At 34.1% G+C, this 22,346-nt stretch overlaps 1 protein-coding gene across 1 annotated transcript in view; it reads right to left on the bottom strand.

Moving 5' to 3' along the window:
• SPATA17 (spermatogenesis associated 17) overlaps positions 1–22,346 on the bottom strand; it is a 94,995-nt gene that overhangs the window by 26,777 nt on the left and 45,872 nt on the right. The window contains exons 7-8 of the mRNA XM_032185266.1: positions 10,815–11,018; positions 5,414–5,565 (exon numbers count right to left, since the gene is read on the bottom strand). Of these exons, the coding sequence (XP_032041157.1) occupies positions 5,414–5,565; positions 10,815–11,018 (356 nt within the window). The remainder of the gene's footprint in view (positions 1–5,413; positions 5,566–10,814; positions 11,019–22,346) is intronic.

Genomic DNA, 22,346 nt, shown 5'->3' with positions numbered 1-22,346 from the left:
GAGGCCTCTTAGATGCTAAAGGCTTTCTAGTTGTTCTTGATAGATGCTGTAGAAGGTACTACTGGACTCTGGTGTCTATGGCAATGCAAGAGGAGAGAAAAATCTTCCTATGCAGGAGCACAAACAGGAAGGAGGATTTGTCAGGGAGTGTAGTGATAGAACAAAGGGTAACAGTTTTAAACTAAAAGAAGATAGGTTTAGATTAGATATAAGGAAGAAACTTCGCATAATGAGGGTGATGAGGCACTACCAGGGCCTCCCAGAGAAGTTGAGGATGCCCCATCCCTGGAAGTGTTCAATGCCAAGTTGGATGGGGCCCTGGACAAACTGATTAGGTGGAAGGTGACTCTGCCTCTTCAGGATAAAATTCAGCAGTATTCACTTTTTCTTCTGTCTAAATGGCAGCAAGCAACAGGGCAGGCCTTCAGCAGGTTCTCTGGATCTCTGAAAAGCAGTCTAGCAGTGCAAACATATAATATTGATAGCAGAAATGCTTCACTTCACCCAGGCTACTGAGAAAGATCAGGTAGGAGATCTACTGCTAGACTATCCCACACCCCTTGGCACTGTAAGAAATATTAACACCAAAGAAAGGTAGGGTAAATATTCCTAGATTTTTCAAACTTGCACAATATTTGTATGTATTGTATGTTTTGGTAACTTAGATATAAAAACACTACCAAAATTTTAGCTCTAGATGTGTGATAGTGCTGTTAAATTTGTACCTAAACTGGTTCCGTGTAACAGTAATTACAGTAATTCATTTTTTATTGTCTTGACCTAACTGAAAAAAAAAAAAAAAAAAAAAAAAATCCTCTCACTTTAAAGAAGACCACGAGCAATTAGCTCCAAACAAACTATGCTTCACCTTCTGGAAGCTGTGAATCTGATGTGTTGTTGTTTGTTTTTTTGTTTGTTTGTTTGTTTTTCTTTAATTTATTAAAGAAAATGCGTAATTCATTTTAAACTTTCAGATTTGGGTTTCACCTAAAGTCATTGCTCAATCTAATCCAACAGACTATCTTTTCACTTAGTGAACAAAGCAAGAATCAAAATGGTTTTCCACAGCAAAACAATTGCAACAGGACAGTCATTACATAGTTCATAATGAGTGCACATTACAAATCAAAGTGTAATTCACAGTATAAAGACAGCACATTTTACTTACTGTATCTAGTCAGATTATGTTTAGCACAGTATTTTTTCCATGAGAAATTTTGGGTGCATTATTATGTTGTGTGCAATATACTAAATATCGATGCTTTTTCAGTAAGCTCTCAGTCATTTTTATCCTAACAGCAGCAAATCCAAGAAGCCTCTGTCTGTTTTTATTTAACCCATGTTTGCAATAATGTAAAGTGGCAAAAGAAAAAAATCGTCCAGTTCTTGTAGAAAGTAAAAGATCTCTTCTGCAGCAAATTCTGGAACTTAATTATACACTGACTTATCTGCATCCCCAGTGTTATAAAGTACTAGAACTTCATTAGAAAAATTAAGATGGAAAAATGAAGGCACTACTTTGTAAATTTCCAGTGGAAATTAGCTGGAAGAAGCAGAGGAATACTGGATCAAAAGAGGGTAATCATGCTTAACTGTGCCCTAGAGCACCCGCATGTATAATACGATTTGCACAGTAACTACCTCTCCTATTACTGCTTGTTTGGAGTATTCTGTGTTAATGGGGTTAGCTAATTTAGTATTTTAACTTAAAAAGACTCTACTGATTAATAAATGTTGCACACTGTGCTAGTAATTAAAATAAATGGAAGAGTTACAAATAGAAGTTGAATTGTTAAGAAAACATTATCTGAAAATATATGATAATCCCTGTTTATCATAATACAATAACAGTCCGGAAAATATGCAAATCGCTGAAGTTGCAAAGCATATGAAAAACTAAGCATAATTTGAACAAAGTTTTCAGATGTGTTATATTTGCATGACATAAAACGTAGTGGCCATTTTCACTAGGCTAATTCAGAAATACAGTAAAAAAAATCTTAAAAACATGCAAATGAAAAGATTTCTTAAAATCACACAATCTCATCAAAACGAAGTGACTTGCTTTTTAAATTTTAATTTAAAATGCCATTTATACTGGGCATGTCATGATACTGATGACTCCAAGTCATTAACCTTTCTGTAAGTCCATCCTTTGCGCACAGCACTGTGTAGTGCAGAAGTACCTACAGTGGTTCTAAAGGAAAACATTGTCTTGCCAAAAACAAACTTGTGAGGAGCTTGGTACTACAACACTCACACAATGTGTGAGGCATGGGGTATGCAAACAATGCACTGTGCTGCACACAGGTGAACCAGTGTGTTCAGGACTAGCTTGGCTACAGCAACTGGTACAGCACTGAGCGCAGAGAGAGACGGAAACTGAGATGACTTGCCTGTTGTCATACCAGCAGCCTACAATGGATCAGAAATGCTCAGCTTTACACTATTGCTGGCTTATCCCTATTCTATCACCACATTGCAACTCATTCTGACATATGTTGACTTTATATAGATGTTTAATACTACACTCTCAGTCATGAGGCATATTATGTGAGGCAGATTTCAGCACTTAATGAAAATAATTTACATTTTCGTTCTCTGGAAAATTAGGCAAGCACACTGCTGCACGCAACTGAGTAAAGAACTTTTCATGCTTAGTGATCTAAATCTGCTGGATCCAGCAGTTGGTGTCTCAAACTAGACACTAGTTTATTAAGCGGTCATCCCAAAGGAGTCCAATTGTCATTCCTATCCAAGTGTAGGGGGAAATCACTCCATTTGTATGAAAAATAGCACAATAAGGCAGTAACAGCTTCAATTACATGAGAAAGAGGTATCACTCTTATTAGGCTAGATTACCCAGTTGCTGTTTCATTACAAAATAGGAAATTCCAGCAGTTGCTTCAAGCACACACATCATTTTCTTGTTTTGGATTTGTACTGCTTCTGCCTGCCTCAACCTCTTCCTTGGCTTTCTCTCTTATTTCTGCATTCATCAGAAGCAAGAAGTTTCTCAGAGCTTGAAATGTTTAGAGAAAACATATTACCTCTTAAAAAAAAAAAAAAAGAAATCAGAGGTGGGTGGGAATTCTTAACGTCTGATATAGAAAAAATATTGATGTTTTATACCTGGTATCTTAAAAGATAATGCACAATACTCATTCTGCAAAAATAAGATCAAGGATTGAGTTTGTCATTTTTATGCAAATACTAGCTTTCTCCACAAACTCCACACACTTCCTCATTTCTTTCTCTCCTTACTTCCTAAAATAGAAGAATGATCAGCATACAACCAGGAAGAAATACAGTCCCAAAGTATACAATTACATGTAAAGAGACGGAAATCTGTCAGTTCATAATAGGCACTGCTGAGAAAAAAATACTGTAGAATCTGAGTAACCCTTTGTTGACTCCTCCCTGGAGACCAGCATACCACAAAGCAGCTGCAGCACTGCTAGTGAGTCTTAGTCCTGATGATGACCTGCAGCTCTGTCATCACCTTTTCAAGGTTACAGATGTGACCCTTGCATGGTTGGTTGAATCTGAAGCACAAACGGAATGATCACAGCCTGAAAATGTATAATACACTATGCATTTAGTGCACGTGAAGCTGAGAATCACTGCTTCTGTGTATTAAGGATGGAATGAAATGCTTCCTTGCCCTTAAGGTAAATAAAGACCTCCAATTAATATCTGTCCCCCAATCAACTAATATCCCCAGTCAATTAATATCCCCAATCAATTAATATCTGTCAAAGTTGGAGACTCCAAATTTGAAGTGTACAAGACCAAAGCCTTTACAATTCACTAAGTGGGAAGAAACAGCAAAATAAATATTTCAACATATGACCTTCTGAAACTGTTGACATAATGACTTCTGGTGTAAATCATATCAAATAAAGACCAGGCCATATAGTCATTCCCATAAATGAAAAATATAATCCCCCTCATTTGGAATATATAATCAAAGCCTATCCAGTGTAAAGAACACGTTAGCTGAAAGAAAGAATCTTAATTATTACCCAGTGTTTTCTAGATTTCAGTCGTGAAAGCTAAAAATAAAAATATTTTTAAAAAATAATAGCAAAGATCACAGATGAGATTTGAAAGTTAAGCTGCTTTTCCCCTTCTCCAACGATAAAAAAAAAAAAAAAAAAAAAAAAAAAAAAAAAAGGAAAGAAGAGAAACCTGAAGTACACTTGTAACTATTCCCTATTACACTTTTGGTATAAAAGGGGTAAAAAATACTACATACAGTTTTTGTAACCAAATATCACAAATGACATTGTACAAATGTGGAAAAGTTGCTGAATTAAAAGATTTTCTTTCAAAATTGTTTTTAAGTAGAAGCTCCTTTGAAAGCCACTATTAAATCAGGGAAAACATGGGAAAAAAAGATCCAGCAATTAAAACAAATGCTAAAACATGCAAATGCAGTTGATTTTCGCATTCTTAAGTGCCAGTCCTTAAATTGACGCAGGCAATATGGGGCTGATAGCAAAGTATTATTCATTTCCAGTAAATCAGTAGATCACAGGCTGCCCACAAGGAAAAGGGATTCCTTTCTGTGCTGAATTCTGTTACTGAAGTGTCAAAGAATTGCCAAGAACAGTGAATTCAAGGGTAAAGTTGACAAAACATCATTTGTTTTTAGTTAACTACAAACCCAGAAAAAGTTAATTAATAGGTTTTATTATGATTGGGCAAAGGAGTTCCATCCCAATAAAAAAAGAATTGGGAATATTTTGGTGATTGCCTTAAATGCTGGGGGACGGATTATGTCTGTAATTTTGGTTTGTATGGAAAAGACGAGGCCCCTCTGATGCTATTACAGATGCCATGGCTCAGGTAACCAAACTGCCACAAAGATTTTACAGTTTTTTTTTTACTTGTAAAACAGTTTTTTACTTGTAAAACAGTTTTTACATCATGTTCTAACATGCAACCTATGCTCCCTTCCCTTTCAAGTGAGCTTTTGTAGTTTACTGGAAAGAAAGCATGTCTCAGTGGCATGCAAGAACATATTTCCTCCCATAGTCTTTAAAATCTTTTAATAGGAAGACAGAAATAGTATTTGTTCCTTGACAAGGTGCATATGGCAAAAAGGAATTTGCATTTGTTTACTAATTTCCCAGTAAGTTCATCTGTTGTATCACATATTATTATTATGGCATGTTCTATTGATTCATAGATACGGATGGCACATGTCATACAAATACAAGATAGGGTCTCTGCCCTGGGAAGTTTATAATCTAAGAACATAGAATTTGGAAGTATATACAGAGAACGTTTGCTACTGAGCTGTCAGGTTTGACATTTCATTTTGTCAGGCATGAAAGGTTTTTGAAACCAATGAAATAAAGATAACATCCTCATAACAATACAAGAAAAAAAAAAGAAAAAAACTTACTCATTGTCATGTATATGGTTTCTCCATTCCTCCCTTTTCATTTCTGCTCTGGCCTTCCCTAGTGGTGAATCGATTGATGCTGCCACTCGCAAGGTTGGTTCCAAAGGCTTATAGCGCTGCCGCAATACTTCAGCGGTATCACGGAAAGGCCCCTGATGAAAAGTATAGGATAACGTAAGTGTTTTATTGTGGGGCTATAGTTCTTTCTTTTATTCATGAGACATCAACAATGAATGAGGACACAGAGTGTCTGGGAAGTGTAGCAAGACTTTTCTTCCAAAATAATTAAAGCAGTTCGTTTTGATAGAGAGTTACAGATAACACAAAGGTTGATAACATGCTCTAAAGCCCCAAAGAGAGAATGAGAAATGCGTACTCCGGATTTATTTAGCTACTCATAAATATTTATTATTTGAAACAATACATTGTTAGAACTTATTAGGAGACCTTATTTTTTTCCTTGGAAAAAATACTGGTGAAATAAAATTTGATATATAAGTGTTAACTTCATCTAGATTCTGTTTAAGCAGGAAGTCTCTTCCTTTTCACGGGATAAATCATGTTTTACCTTAAAGAACACGCTCTTTTCAATTTAACTATAAAACTATGTGGAAGAGAACTTAATACGTGACTTAAAATACAATTCCTCTAATATAATTCAAACTAATGTCTACAAAAATGGGACTATATAGTCTATTTTTGAAATGTCTAATTCCACATTAATCTCAGTAGTCTTAAAAAAAACTAAAAGCTCATAATTATTTCAGAGATGTGTGTATATATAACATATATACACCTACACACACAAAAGAACATATGTGTATATGTATATATATGTTGGTTTTTTTAAAGCAGACTATTTAATAACTGATCAAACCACTATTTGCCATTTAACAACAGAGATAGAGAGCAACAGAAAGTCTTTTTCTACACTGTCAAAGTGATGTATGTTATGTCTTCCTTTTAGCACTAACCACTGAACTTACCTCAAGTATAATTAGTGCCATACTATGCTCAAGACAATTTAGTGGCAAGTCTAGATTTAGAAGTGTTACTAATTAATTTTTATTTTATTTTCACCATTACTGAACCTGCAACAAACTAGTAAAACCTTCTGAAACTATAAGCAGACAAAGACTCCTAATCACAGGCTTTATTCTTAAAGATATCCTTCTTTAAATAGGTTATCACTAACAAGTCACAGCTGGAGTTACTGCAAGCACTGAGTGAAGACTGTGGGGCTAATAAAAAGAAATGATTCACGCCTCATTTATGTTCACTTATGTTTTACATTAATAGAAACCAATAATAGGAACCAGTTACCATAAAAGTCATGGACCGTAAATAACACAAATGGCAAATAAGTATCATCTAGTACTTTTCACAGCTGGACAGGAGGATTGCTATATTTGAAAGTAGTTAATGGATTTTTATTGTAACTTTACTTTTTAAAGGTACAGCATCATGATTTGGAGATATTTTTAAAGATCATAGTAAGGAAGTAATGATAGCATTTATACTACTTGCAAATATTTTCTTGCTTTTACTTTCTAAAAGTGTCCACAAAAAATATGCATTCATTTAGTATGACCACAATAAAGGTTTTTTTTTAAAACAGAATAAAAATCGTTATTGCCCTTAAGAAAATAATCAATACTAGAGAAGATCATTAAAACTGGTAAACAATGTTCTAGTAACACATAATCTAATGATCAAGATATAAAATAAGGTTTAACTTGCTAATGAAAAGATGAATACTTTGTATTGCAAGATGTTTGCAGAGAAAAGAAGAAAGAAGTGTAGTGTTATCAAATATTATAATGATAGATTTTTTTTCTTTTAGAAAATAGTCTTCTTCATTATAAAATATTTATTCATATTCCACCAGAGTAAGGGCCAAATCAGATGTCTAAGCAAGCTTTTTTTTTTTCTATTTTTAATTTCTAAAAACTTGTAACTTTCTCAATTCATAGTTCAAGTGAAATTAATAAAGCACAGCAAATACTAATGGAAGGGGGGAAAAAGGAGTATATAAACTATGCAAAGGTCTCTCCAATAAGGTTGTCATCATTAATGGTGGTGCATATTGTAGAATATGAAGTTAATTCTAAGCCTTCCCTGCATTTCTCTAAAACACATATTTGATGAAACTTGCCCAGCAATAAACAATTACTGAATCTATGTAAGATGACAAGGCCTCTAAAAAATCCATTTGCCTATTTGCATTTTACAAGTTGAACTTTAAAATGTATGTAATCTGCAGTAAAATGGTGCTCATAAATATTTTCATATCTGCAGTGCCCACAAGCATTTTGGGCATCTGGCTTCAAAAGGGAACCAACAGTTTTCACCCTGAAAGCAACTCAAACAACTCCATGTTCTATTTTGGAATGAATAGTATAAAAATTCTTGCTACTGACTGGTCTGCCAAGTAAAATGGTTAGCAGGGAGGCAGTCTTACTACTTTACCATAAGAAACTCATGAAAAAAAAAAAAATGAAATCTTGTGTTCTTCGCTGTTCCTATTCCATGACAGCCACCAGCATACAAGAAAATATATATATATATATATAATTCCCTAAAAATGGGGATGTACTTTCTGTTATTAATGCCTTTGAAAGAACACTTGACTAATTTTAGAATTATCCATTCTTCTATCAAACTGTAATTCTAGTTAATTCAGTAATAAAACTGATAGGTCTGTTATAACTAATGTATAATCATCGTTAAAAATTTTCTTTTAAATACACTATATCTCACATACATGGAGTTATATATAAAATGCTAAATACCAACTTTCCCAAGAGAAAGCTAGTAGTTAGCTATTTTTTGTTCTCTTAAGCTTATGTAATTTACATTCTCGTATAAAATATCCAGGCATATGGGCAACACAATTTTTAGATACCTGAAAAATCAATAGAGTAACAAGTGGCTCACACTGGACCTGAGATATATAAAATGTTATCACAGAGAACTAGGACACAAGTATAGGTAGTAATTAAATTCCTTATTGTCACACTAGACAACTTTCAGGGTGATATGTTCTGATGGGTTTTCATTTCCAGCTGTTTCATCATCTCAAACCAGTGTCCTTTCCTTAGACAATACAACCCTAAATTGTCAAAGTGTTGTGTAGGGATTTAGCCGTGTGACTCCCATTAACATCAATAAGAGTCGCGCAGCTAAATCCACGTGCTGTGCTTTGAAAATTTACCCCACAGTGTACATCCCAGGGTGCTGAAAGGATTAAAGTATTATATAGTAAATTCCCTCTTTGAGGTGCAGAAAATAAACAGGGCTCTTCTGGTTTGTTCTAAAAGGCTATCTGTGCGCTACTGCTGTGAATGCATCTGAACTTAGAAAGGTCTATAAAATATTCCAAACCCAAACAGAATCTTGTAAGATACTTTATATAAAGTAAAGTGATTTTGAAAGAGCAGCTTAACAACTCTGAGTTCCCTCTTTATTTAAAAAGCATGACTTCTGTACTGACAACGCACCCAGTCACATCCCACTGAAGGACTATAATAGCCCCGTTGGTCCCAGAAGGTAAGGCTATAATGTCATATGTATCTGTTTTTGAACTTACTTTCAACTCCAAAATCCCTGATCACTAAACCGTTGACTCATGCTTTGACTTGGTTCTAATATGAGTCAATGAGATCGTTATATGAGGAAGCTCAAATAGTCAAGGTGTGGGGATGGAAGGAGGGAAGGACAAAGGTGAACTACCTTGAAGTTGATCCTTACATATGGACACACATATATATATACATATATAAGTTATAAGCAGTATGGATCTCTGTGAGGCTCACCTCTATTTATTCAGATATATTTTGGCAGATCTGTATCTGTTCCTCATGCTTGAACCCAATTACCTTTGCATTCACATCCCACCACTGATATCAACTCACGTTGATACAGAGAAGTCAGATATGATATAAAGGTGAGAAAAGCCTCTTCCGTGTCGGTTAGCCCATGAGCCTATGGCTGTTTCCACTGAAGAACAATGTCGTTTCAATCAGTAAAACACAGGCAAATTGCATGGCTACAGATAGTTTGAATTCAGCTGTAGAATTATACAATCATAGAATGGCTTGGTTTGGAAGGAACCTTCAAGATCATCTGGTTTCAAGCCCCCTGCCATGACCAGGGACACCTTCCACTAGATCTGGTCACCCAGGGCTCTATCCAACCTGGCCTTGAACACATACAGAGATGGGGCATCCACGATTTCTCTGTGCAGTCTGTAACAGTGCTTCACCACCATATGAGTAAAGAATTTCCTCCTAACTTCTAGCCTAAATCTCTCCTCTTTCAGACTGAAAGCACTGCCCCTTGTCCTATCACAATATACCCATGTAAAAAGGTCATTCACCATCTTTCCTATAAGCAACCTGTAAGTACTGAAAGGCTGCAGTGAGGTTGCCCCAGAGCCTTCACTTCTCTAGGCTAAACATGGAAGAGAAAATTTAAAGATAGCATGGAGTTCAAAATAATGTACAAGAAGTTCTGAAGTTATTGCAAGTGTTCAAAGTCAAGCTGGCACTAAACATATATGTATGAGGTACATAAAGCAGAAGTTCAGTAGACCATGCAAACTGAAAAAAAATCTTCAGAAGAGATAGAAAGACAGTGTATGTCTACCTCAAAAACATCAGATATTCACTGGCAAAAGCTACATGTCTGGATAAATATCCACTCATCATCAACTGAGGAACATAAGGGTCTCAAAAGTTTATAAATATTGGTCATATTCCCAGCAGGTTTAGATAATAAGGTGGCAAATGCTCTTTTGCCGTTTAATGGGACATCTCTGACATATTACCTCAGAGATCTCCATTAATTTATGGGAGAGGAAAAAGGTTATCTGCAACATATGCTGAAATCAACTGAAATCAAAATCCAGACCATGACAGTTAAGGAAGGGAGCTAGGCATCTAGACAGTTGATGCAGAACATGTAGAAAATTGTAATTACTGACACACAGCTAGTTGATGTAAAAGTACAGGAACTACTTTATACTGCGAGGATGTCTCTTGGTCTCCACGTGGAAAACACAAAAAGAGTAATAAGTTATTTCAACTGGTTAATTTTATCTTTAATTTCTCCTATTTTTCATTGATTTAAAATTGGAACTTAGGAATTCTCCTTCTGATGAATCAGGATGATACTCAGTTATGTCAGATCTTCTCTTTGAAATCTCAGAGGTGACTTTGTTGTTTTTTTCCCAAAAAGACAAAAGCAAAGACACATTTCCTTGTTTTACATACCACATACATCTCTTTTTCCTTAAAACAAATTTGTGTCAAAGAATTACATTGTGAAAGCAAGCACTAGTTCTATAAATAAAGAACATACACAAAATATTTTACCAAAAAGAGACACTGAAAACTGCTACCTGAGGTTTCTGTCTGCCAATAGGTGGCAGGGGTTCTCCTGCATGGAAAGTTGGAGGCCTTTTACAAGTTGGCCAGTCATAAAGTTCATCTGTGAAGGGACTCTTCACTTGCTGCTGCCTGTGGCTCAGTGGCTTTGACTGCCGGAGCAGCAGTTCCATTGGATCTGGGGATTTTCTGAACGGCGAATTATATATGCCTGCAATCTGAATAGAAGATGGGTTTACCTTTGACTTCAATTAACTCACAGTTGCAGTTACAAAAGTGTTTAAATAGGATAGTGTAACACATAATCTGTTTTAGCCCTCCCAGTGGGTATAATTTTCATTTTATTCAAGCAAGAAATACACAGCTGATTTTCGTGGACCTCAAACCCTCTTTTCTTTTGGTCACATCTTTCCTCTTCTACAGTAATAGTCAAAGAAATAGACCGTTTTTTCCTTAAAAATAAAGTAAATTGTACAAAATTACAACTAGCTTTAAAGACAAGTATTATGCTTGTTTTGAAATTTAAACTTGTTTATGTTTCTTTAAAAGCCATTTTAAATTACTATGCATAACAGAAATAAAAATGTATATTACTTATTATTTCTAAGCACATGTGTAAAGGCTAAAATAAATATCCATACAAGGAAAAAGATAATTTTTGTCCCTTTAGACACTGTGTTAGCTAACTCGCAGTTTGGCATAAGATGGTTGAAATTACAACATATTTAAAAGTAAAACTGAGAGACTGGCTACAGGGAAACACAAGAACATTTATTGAATACCAAAAAATAGTAACTGTTGTTTGTTGTGTGTTTTTTTTCAGCAAAATGTTTTATTACATTTCTTTAACCACTCACATCTATTTAGTTTTACTAGTATAAAAACTGTGAAAAACAAAAATTAAGATTAAAAAATATGAATTTTGAATTGAACTAAAAATTTACATTCTTCATTTAATTTAGTTTCTTTTTTTTTTCAGAACAAAGAAACAATATGCTATTACATCAGTAGTTGCATTAGTAGTGTGATATAATATAATAATTTCTAATATAAAGCATACATTTCAAATTCTTAGCTAGTAATCTCTATCATTAACAGTCTGTGAATATCTGGCAAGACAAAATTATATGGTAGACTGGTCCCAAATCATTCTGAATGATGATCATTCTACATTCTTAGAAATGTAGGAATTTTATCAGTTGTATATAAACAACACTCAAGCATATGTGAGTTTACTGAACAAGTTATATCCATTCTAGTTAATAATTACTATGTGCTAAACATGAGAATTGGTGTACCAGATTCCACAAAGCCACTAAATTTCCAAATTTCCAATAAAACAGACGAGATGCTTAAAAAACATTGGCAAAATAAATAAATAAACTGCTTTGCTTTAAGGAAGATTGTATTTTCTGTAACCATATACAGTATAACAGACTTTGACGGTAGATCAGTTTTGCTCAGTTATAATATATCATGTTTTGCATTTATCATATTTATTTGCTTTGAAGCATTGAATAAACATAGAATAAAAAAGACATCAGTCACTGGTTGTTCCTTTAGTTTTCAGGATGTCAACTATAATGGCAGAGATCCATGTTTCAAATAGCAGATAAGCAGGATTGAAGGGGTGACTGCAAAATTGCAGGTCCATCTCTGTGATCTGTAAAATCCAGCTGCATTTCAAGGTTTGGTTCTACACCTCTTGCTCTTATTCACCTAAACATCTCATAAACTTGCAGATTCTCCTTATGATTTATTTTTTGTTGTATTTCATCCATTACCTTGTTACAATTTTCTTATCAGTGCAGCATAGTTTTGCTTGTGAACATTCAGTGACATGCAAGTCTTCCATAAGCACAAATTCCATATGTTGTCTCAGGCTTTTTTGAACTATTGAATGCATTCCTGCTATGTATTTGTTACACAAGTTCTCTCATATATAAAATGACACAGTCAAGGTCTTCCAAACAAATTAGATTCCAAACCAACCATGGTCATATAGCTCTTCACCCATTAGTCCTACCATGCCATCGGATCTGTCTATACTATGAATTTTTGCCTTTATTTTGCTGATGACAGTAAAATAGAAAAGTAATTGTGATTACCATCTTTGTACATTTCACTGAATTTCACTGTACTGATACTTTATCTTTCCATCCATTCCTATGTCCTCTGTGTTCAGTTGTTATATCCTGACTAATGTGGAGAGTACATTCTAGCCAAGCCACATGGCCTCTGCAGAGGGCCCCAGGTAGTGAGAAAAATACTGCTCTTTTACTGTATATCTGCAACACACATTTTATGGAAAACTACAATATAAATGAAAATACAAATGTTTTCCATGAGAAAAACATCTTCTTGTTCACCACTGAGAATCAGGGTGTTCTGAAATAAACTATTCTGCCATAAAAACGGCATGCTGAAGTTTCATCCATGGATTTATTAATCAGTAGGAAACCCTGATAAGAGTTTTTAAAAAATCCTAAAATTTACACAGCTTTTTAAGATATGTTTAAAAATAATATAAAAATAACATAACATAAAATAATAAAATAATAAAATAATAAAATGCCAAAAAGCAAATTGGTTAGGAAAATTTAACAGAAGAAAATTTAGATTTCTTCAATCACACAGCACAAGATTGTTTCTTGTTTGTTTCCACAAAGAATAAAAATACAACGTCTTAAATATTTCAAACATTTTTCCTTTAAAGAAATACAGGCAACAATAACTTTAAAGTAATGTTTATCTGGGCTCTGAGAAATGGCATGACTTCTATCATTCACATTTAGAGAAGTATTAATGGACCTATGAGTATAATGGCTTTCTGGAATGGCATTTCATAATCTATATTGCGATACTATGTATGTTCTTGACATTTCTTTGTTTAAACATTTGGCAATAGAGAAATCTGTATTCAGAGTTCAAACACTGAAATGCAGTGCACAAATAGGATTGGCTTTCAGCACTTCTAATGACACCAAAATTAGCCATAATAGCTTTGGGAACTCACTGATTCATTGTCGTTTGGATTGTTATTTCTGAAGAGGTGCCTGAACATAGAGTCATCTTGTGCTGTTCTTTCTTTCATATATTATCAGGTTAAACATACATAAATAGTGTATCAGCTATGAAAACAGATTTGCAGTTTTAGTGAGGAACATTAGTGAGGCCAGCTAGACACTTTGCAAGATGTTGCTTCTTCTACAGTTGAAGCTCTTTGTGAGATCTGGGTCAAAATTAATTACGAACTGCATTTTAACTAATGATTTTTCAAGCAATCCTGTTAATTACTTTACATTTTAATTATATATGTTCAAGTATTCGAACAGACAGATAGCAGAGCAATCAGCAGAGTTCATATCTAGATGGATAAAATTAATACTAATTTACTCTAAAATCCCCAAGGTTTGTGGCTAGGATTTAAGCCTAGATTAAAAATTGGCAAAGTTTGGTAGCAGAGACAAGGGGATGAGTTTGGTTTTACTTTCTAGTTCAGACCAATCTCTGGCAAAATTCCTTCACTTTAAAATATCTCTGCAAATCAGAGTCATTTTTGTGACTCCTTGCTTGTGTGTTGTGTGCTGACGGATGTGCTATTCATTCTACCCTTTGCAGGAAGATAGCAGTGTGCAGAAATCTTAAGAATCTGGAGGATCAAAGGTTTTGATACTTAATAATTTTTCATATCTTCCTGAGACCAGTACAATATATTAAAATCATTATTTCACCTTTTCACTGCTTTAATGCAATATCCTCTCAACTACAAAACCATTGTAGTTAATACTGCTTTTTCAGTGGTAGAAAAATATATGTCCTGAGATACTACTCCATCCTTTGGAATCAAAGTATGAGGTAGTTTTTGATTTTCTTCACTTTTAGTCCATACAAAAATATGCTACCATCCCAAATGTTATGATATGTTACAAAAAGTACCTCTTCTGTAGTGAGTATGACACATTTTTCTGTACCTATGTTCTTCACAACTAAGAAGGTCCTCTGTCAAAGCCAGCTTTCTGAGACTCCATTTCCAGGAACAATTTTCTAAAGTGACAAACACTATGGGGAAATCTGTGCTACTGTTAAAAAACCTGCAACTGAGTTATTTGCAGTACTGTCATGCTGACTTCCAACTCAATAAGACCAAAGAAATCTCAGGAGGGGACTCTGCTAATAGCTTCTTACTGACCTCCTTACATCAGGCTCTTCTGCTGAATGGTGGCCCAATGGTGAATATGGCAAATGAGGTGTGAAAGCACAGATTTTTGTATTTTTTTTTTTTTATAAGACTATGGTTCTGACTCGTCAGGGGAAAAAAGAGAGAGAGAGAGAGAAAGAGAAATGAGTTATACTATAGATATATTTTTCCCCTAGAATTCTCTGCCTCAGACCTTCCATCATGGAAACCCAAGCATGACCTGGAATATTAATTGTGTCAGGTCAACCATACTGGCAAATGTATCATTTGTTACCCAGTCATCCTTAGCATTACATTAGTATTTTGAATCATTTTGCATTTCTAACACTCTATCATTTAGTTTTCTCTCAATCATTTTCTTATTTTTATAATTAATGGTGGCATATAAAGAAAAAATAATCAGAAAAATATATATTAATTTAATGAAGGAAGGAAAAGGAATCAAGGAAAAATGTCTGTGTGCATGTTTTAAATATTCTGTATCTCTTCCACTTCTTATCCTAATCTTAGTCTACACTGTAGCATTTTTGTCTTTTCCTGTTTATCATTTCCATAAGCAGAGAAAAAGTTAACTGTTACTTAACAGCTACTGTTCTGAAAATAATCACACCTGCAAAATTAAAAATCAATGAAGTTGAGCTGAAGAGTAAATGTAAGCATGAAGTTAACAGAAAATGTATCCTCCCTCATGTATTTTAAATATATTTTACTGTAATTCAACTAAACTATAATAAAGGTATGCTCTGTTTTAATTATTTTTCCATATCAACTCTGAAAGTTGGAAATAATCAACATTATATATCATGAATATAAATGTTTCATTTAGCATTCATTTATTTCTGAAAAATAAAAAATACCTTTGATGGAGGAAGCCTTTTCAAGCAACTGCCACGGTAAGAATCTAAATAAGGTTCTACTTTCTCAGTCTGCTCTTTTAATAAGGAGTTAAATGACTCCTTCTTCAAAATGCATATAAGGAGACAGAAAATACTTCAACAAAATGAGGAATTAACTTTAAAATTCTTTTTTTTCCAATACATTTTGTACTAAAAAAAAAAAAATAAATAAATCTAAGCAAGCTGAGAGAAGAGGTAAGAGATCTTTAAAAGCCATAAAAGTAAAAGCATGAAGGAGAGCTGTGAATGAAATATTTGCTAGAGAAGGGATTGCTGAATCAACACTGACCAGTGCACTTCATCATAATTATCAGGACATACTACTGCCAGGGGATTTATAAAAATCCCACTCAGCAAATAATTGCCCTGCTGTTAGGAGATAGTCGGAGTGTTAACACACTGTCACAGTCCAGCGTTTAGTAAGATATTCAACATTCAATTACTCTTGCTGAGAACTAAAAGGAAATATGATCATTTCTCAGCTACTGCAGTTATGCTTCCACATGAATTCCAAAGAACAATCTTGTTAATCCCCAGATATAGTTTCTCTAGGAGGTAAAAGAAATACCTCAAAACATTAATGATTCACAAGGAAAAAACAAAACAAAACAAAACAAACAAGCAAACAAACAAAAAATCTTGTTTAAATGATGCTGCAGCAACATCTGTAAGAAAATGAATTTAAAACTTCTAAATAACTATTTTTTTAAAACTTCTAAATAACTATTTATGTTTATTACAGGTTGTAAAATTTTTCTTTAAATTAAGAAAATAAAGGGATAACATCTTTAACATAAAATGTATTGGGGAAATAGTCATCTATTAAAAATTTGTATATAATATCCTAGTAGCAAGTATAATAAAATGATGTCCACTAAATCAAATTTGAAACTTCAAAATATTTAAACCACATGACAGTGTCTTCTCCTAGGAATAATCTGTGACTTTGTGATTAATATGGACATATTTTTATATGAGAATTAACAGATATAGCATAAGCATTATTCAGATATTGGAAAAAAAAAATTCCACATTCCAATTCAAAAGAAAATATCCTTACCATGGCTGATAATAGAAAAAAATGTCACCCATCCAGCAAAATATATAAATGTCAGTTTAGTGCTCACTGAGTTAATGCTAGTCCTTGGGCCTGATCCTGTAACCCTTATAAAATCATACTTAGGAATTGTATCTAAATAAGAATTGGAGGACCTTACCTGTTATTATAGATAAGGTATTTTAGCTTTGTTTGAGATAGAGTTTTATGTAAAGACTGAAGAATTCATAAATGAGTGATGAGTAGTGTATATTCTTTCAAGTGGGATTAATTACCTGTCTTCTGCCTAATATATATTCTGTTTAAACAGAGTAATAGAAGCATTAATTATTGTTATTCTGCTTTTCAGATTTTAGTTAGCTTAGTTCAGTCCTTTTCATCTCTGAAATATTTTATTGATACCAAAATAATAGTACAATCACATTTTAAATACACATTTGTAAGTAAAACAGGCTGCAATTCTATGGACTATACAAAGAGGTGTCAAGGAAACATTCAAGTCCCTTGTCCTGGCCACAGATCATAAAATCAACCTCTAAACCTGCAGAGACACTAAGCTCTGTTGCAGGAAGCAGAACTGTAACTGAGTCTCCAAATAGGCAAGAATTGCTTGGGTTTAGACAACAAGATTAAAGATAAATAATAGCTTAATGCATGGATCACTATGTCACGATATCCAAAACACAGCAGACAAACAAACGCTGAGGCATCCCAAAAATATATTCTTCTTTCACTGATTGACTCTATGACCAAGGCATGTTCTGTCAAACCTAATTCTTATGCAGGCTCTTGATGACATGACTAGATCAGGAATAATAACTTGAATGAGTGAGTGATGGCATAGGAAACAATACTCATGATGAAGATACAAAAGAGACATTCAAAGTTTTTTATTGACTTCACATGTGACTTCTAACTGATTTCAAACAAGCAATTTTAACTTACTTAATGACTTTATTTTAGAAATAGGAATGGTAAATTACATTAGTGTTATCATTTGTTCTTTAAGTGCTAGAGTGAATATAGGATTATGTACAAATTCTACAAACCTCTAGAATCATCCTGCTTCTACAACTACCCTGTATAAATGGAAATTGAAGAAAAATCTCTGAAAGCAGTTTCATTATTCCATGTCTCAATAACTGCATGTGAAAACACAGTTTTTATTTCCTTACTGCACAGGAATATTTTGAGGCTAAAATTATTTACACTCATTAGAAGTTTCAAAGAACCTTGACACACTTATGTAAATGTGACATTATTTATGTCTTTAAAATTAAACTTTCTTCAGCTTTCATTGTGATAATGCAAAAGATTAGCTTTATGAGAAAAAAATCAACTTGAAAAGCACTCTTTTTCTTACTGGAGAGAGAAAAATTTTTGTAATTATACCATTTTGAATTTGAATCTTTGAATTTGTAACACTAGAGGTTACCTAGGGCAATTATACCAAAAGACTGGAGAACCTCTACTTGCTAGAAATAGAAATCATGTGGAAATTTACTTTGTTTAAAAAAAAAAAAAAGAAAAAGGGCAAGAGAATTCATTCACTTCTCAACTAACAAAAAAAAAACTCACAACCAAATGATGTAACATTTAATTGATTTTCATTGTTCCTTATGTCTGTTGCATTGTGTTTACACATGAATCTTCCCTTACTGATACAGGTTTATTCTGACAGATTTATTAAACAAATTGCTGCAGTAAACCTATAGGATCAGACAATGATTAAAACCTCAAAAAGTGGCAGTATGTTTAACAAACCACTCTTCAAAGAGACTAATAAACGATGAAGTGAAGGGAGGTTTAAGGTCCTAGTATTGTAAACAGGAAAGAACAAAGAAGAGGGAATGAAGCCATGTTAGTTAGATTAGTACAGACAGTCAGAAATGAGTAGAAATATGTGATATGTGAAATGAATATGATAACAAAACAAACAAACAAAAAAAAAAACAACAGCATTTTCTTAAAAGACTGTTGAAACAGAAAAACTGGAAGCAAAGAAAATGTAAAATAAAGATAAGAAAACAAACAATATATGAGGGAAGATATACAGTTCTCATGATGCCCATTGCAGGACAAATGCATTTCCCAAATCAACAGTATGTATTAGATACTAAGAAAGCATTGAATATTGAATTGAATATTGAAACAGTACAAGTTAATGAAAGAACTTTACTATTATTTACTATTATTATTCACTTGCCTAAGAGATGAAAAACAACAGAATTGGTGTGTACATCACTCATCTTGAAGCCTCGTTAAAGCAAGGATACCATCAGTGCCACTTCTTAATCAATGAGGTTCGCTGTTGAGAAATGTATGGCATTTTATCTTCATGACTTCTCCCATGCCATCCTTAACTTCCCTTTACTTATGCACTCATCTCTTATTTAGCATCTACTTCTTCTGCTATTATAGGTTCAAAAGTTACCTCAGGAAGACCACACATCACATCAAACTTGTATACAAACCAGTTGGACAACTACACATCATGCGACTGTATTCCAATAACTGTTTCAGGAACATCAGTGGAGCTCCAGACTGTGCAAGTGTGAGCGAATGTGGCTCTGTGTGTGAGCTATTTAGTTCATATTTGTACTGTTGTAATTTCCCTGCAATATAGATTCTTTCTTAAATGTTTGTACCACAACATACACAAAGCCCCCATTCAATATATAACTCCCTCATCATTTTTCTGACCCTGCAGCAATCCAACCCTTTTGCCACCTCAATTGACAGTAAAACACAAAATGTGGTCATGTTTTTTTTCTAAGTTCTCAGCATGTACACTTCTGATAGAACACACAGCTTGTCCTTTAACCTCTGCCATTAATCCTACCCACAGGAGTAGAGCAAGAATTTTGTTGCCCAGAAAAAAACACAGAAATACAGATTATGCAATTCAGATGCTGAAAAAGTTTATGTAGAGGGACCTTCTAGCTAGTGGATTTTTAAATCACTAATTCTGAATACAGAGATCTCTATTATGCTATGCTTGCACATGCTTAGTATGAGTGACATGCCTTGTAACAAGCTATTTAACAGCAGCTCTGGGAAATGTCACCATGCCTACATGGACAAACCTTTATACAACTCAGTTGTAGGTCTTTGCATGGGATCAATAACAAAAAAAGAACTCCAGCTTTACATACTATTGTGTATTAAGTTCTTTTTAACAACAGATAATTTCCCAGTGTAAAATCATTCTCATTTCTTTGGACAGTAAATTACAGCCAAATTTTCTTGCTGATGTTAAAAGTAGAAGGTATCTAAAATGATTTTATAATAAGGAGACTCTAGGAAAAATAGACAATGTAGTGCTGTTGCAGAACATGGCTAAAATGATTAAATTTGTTCTATTTTTAAGTTCTTTCACTCACTACCTCTACAAAATAGAATGAGAATGAGAAATGAGAATGAGAATGTCTTTTTTTTCTTTTTTTTTTTTTACCAGGGAATGTATGAAAGGGAGAAATTGGAAACACTTTCACTTAGCACTTGTACTTAAATAAGACTTTTGAGAAGAGTGAATGGGAAGGACCCAGTCTTAGGGAGTGGTGGAAACTACTATTTGACTTTTCACTGACAGGAGAAATACATCTGGAATGGTGCATAGCCATTTAATTCTTATAGAAGGTAGGTCACTGGACTTGTTGAACCTCAGTTTGTTCACATGGGCCCACTTCTCAGGCTTGTCCAGGTCTGTTTGGATGGCATCCCTTCCTTCAGTTGCATAAATTGCACCACTCAGCTTGGTGTCATCTGTAAATTTGCTGATGGTGCACTCAATCTCATCATCTATGTCACTGATAAAGATAATGAACAGCACCGATTCCATAACAGACCCCTGAGGGGCACGTACCACTTGTCACAAGCCTCCAGCTGGACATAGAGCCATTGACCACCACTGTCTGGGTGCAACCTTCAAGCCAATTCCTTATCCACTGAATGGTCCACTCTTCAAGTCCATCTCTCCAATTTTGTTTCAAGTATTCCTAGAATGAAGAATCCTAAAGGGCAAAAGCTGGCCTCAAAGTCTAGGTGAACCAAACATTTCTGAGTGTGCATACAAATAATTTTTTGAGTTCAGAAGCAGTGAGAGTAACCCTCTAGATATAAATATTTCTTTGTTCAGGTACAATGCCTTTCAGAAACACAAACAGCTTAGTTACTGGCCACTTCTAGTTTACCCTATTTTGTCCTTCTTTTTGACAGGAACATTAAACAGCATTAACTAATATTCCTTCACCAGCAAACTGAGACTGTAGGTGTGTATAGTGTCCCTTGAGGCACAAGAGTTGAATTATTTTCCTATAGTGAATACCTGTGAATAGAGTGATACATCTGGCTTCCAAGATGGAAGTGAATATACAAAGAAGGCTTGCTGATCAAACATACCTGTCAGAAATACTGCAAGAAGGATTTAATGTACATTGAGAATCCTCTTGAAAGAATATTTTATAAAAACAGAACACTGTAGCATAAATTGCTTTATATACTAATGCCATTAAAATGTAGCTGCAAGTCTGTCTGAAAGCTAGGAAAGCTCACTCTGTCCTCTTTAATTTAAATGGGATTTTTTATGGTACAAGCTTTGGAAAGTAGTGAGAAACATCTGACTTCTTGGCAGAGAAGTGATGAGTGATTAAACATCCATGGATAGGTGGGGACATTCAGTGATTGGGGCACCTACATTAAAAAAAAATTAACCATTTTAGTTCATCTTCAGGAAGTATTAGTACTTATAATGAATGATAATTTAATCCCCTGAATGTTTTAGAGACAGGATAATAAAATTACAACAGTAAAGAGGGAGGAAATAAAATGTAAAAGGTAAGAGCTAATTCATTCTTCATGCTAGCTCAGTCCTTGGCCTTTCCTGAACAGGCACTGCCAATAGTAACAAATTATGTATAATCATTTTGTGATGTGGACTGTTCACTTGGGACTAAGCTCAAATGACCAAACTTGCAGCCTTGTCTCTTAAACTGTGATTCTGAAGATCAAAGGACAGTGCTTTATCCACTGAATCCTCACCTTTATAAGAATAAAACTGCCAGGTGTCCAGAGACAGAGTTGGTGTCAAACAATGTCATTTTAGACCAATTGTTTTTCAAGTTCTTACAGGACAGCACATTATGTTAGAAGCATTTTAATCAGTTGTGCCCTCTGAATATTCATTACTCTGCTCCAGGAAGAATTTTGTGGATTTAATTTTTCCTCACTTAGAGCATTTATACCTAATATAAGTGCAGTAATTTCAATAGAACTAACTCCTGATTTCCAGTAGTGTAAACAGGGGACACATATACTCCATGTAATGCTAATGAATTGCAACCTCTGTTGGCAGGAAAAATGTAATTAATAAAAACAATACAATTATCAAATT

Source organism: Aythya fuligula, chromosome 3, assembly GCF_009819795.1.
Source record: "Aythya fuligula isolate bAytFul2 chromosome 3, bAytFul2.pri, whole genome shotgun sequence".
Lineage (NCBI taxonomy): Eukaryota > Metazoa > Chordata > Aves > Anseriformes > Anatidae > Aythya > Aythya fuligula.
Note: the sequence above shows the minus strand (reverse complement) of the source record. Positions and strands in the feature narration are given on the sequence as shown.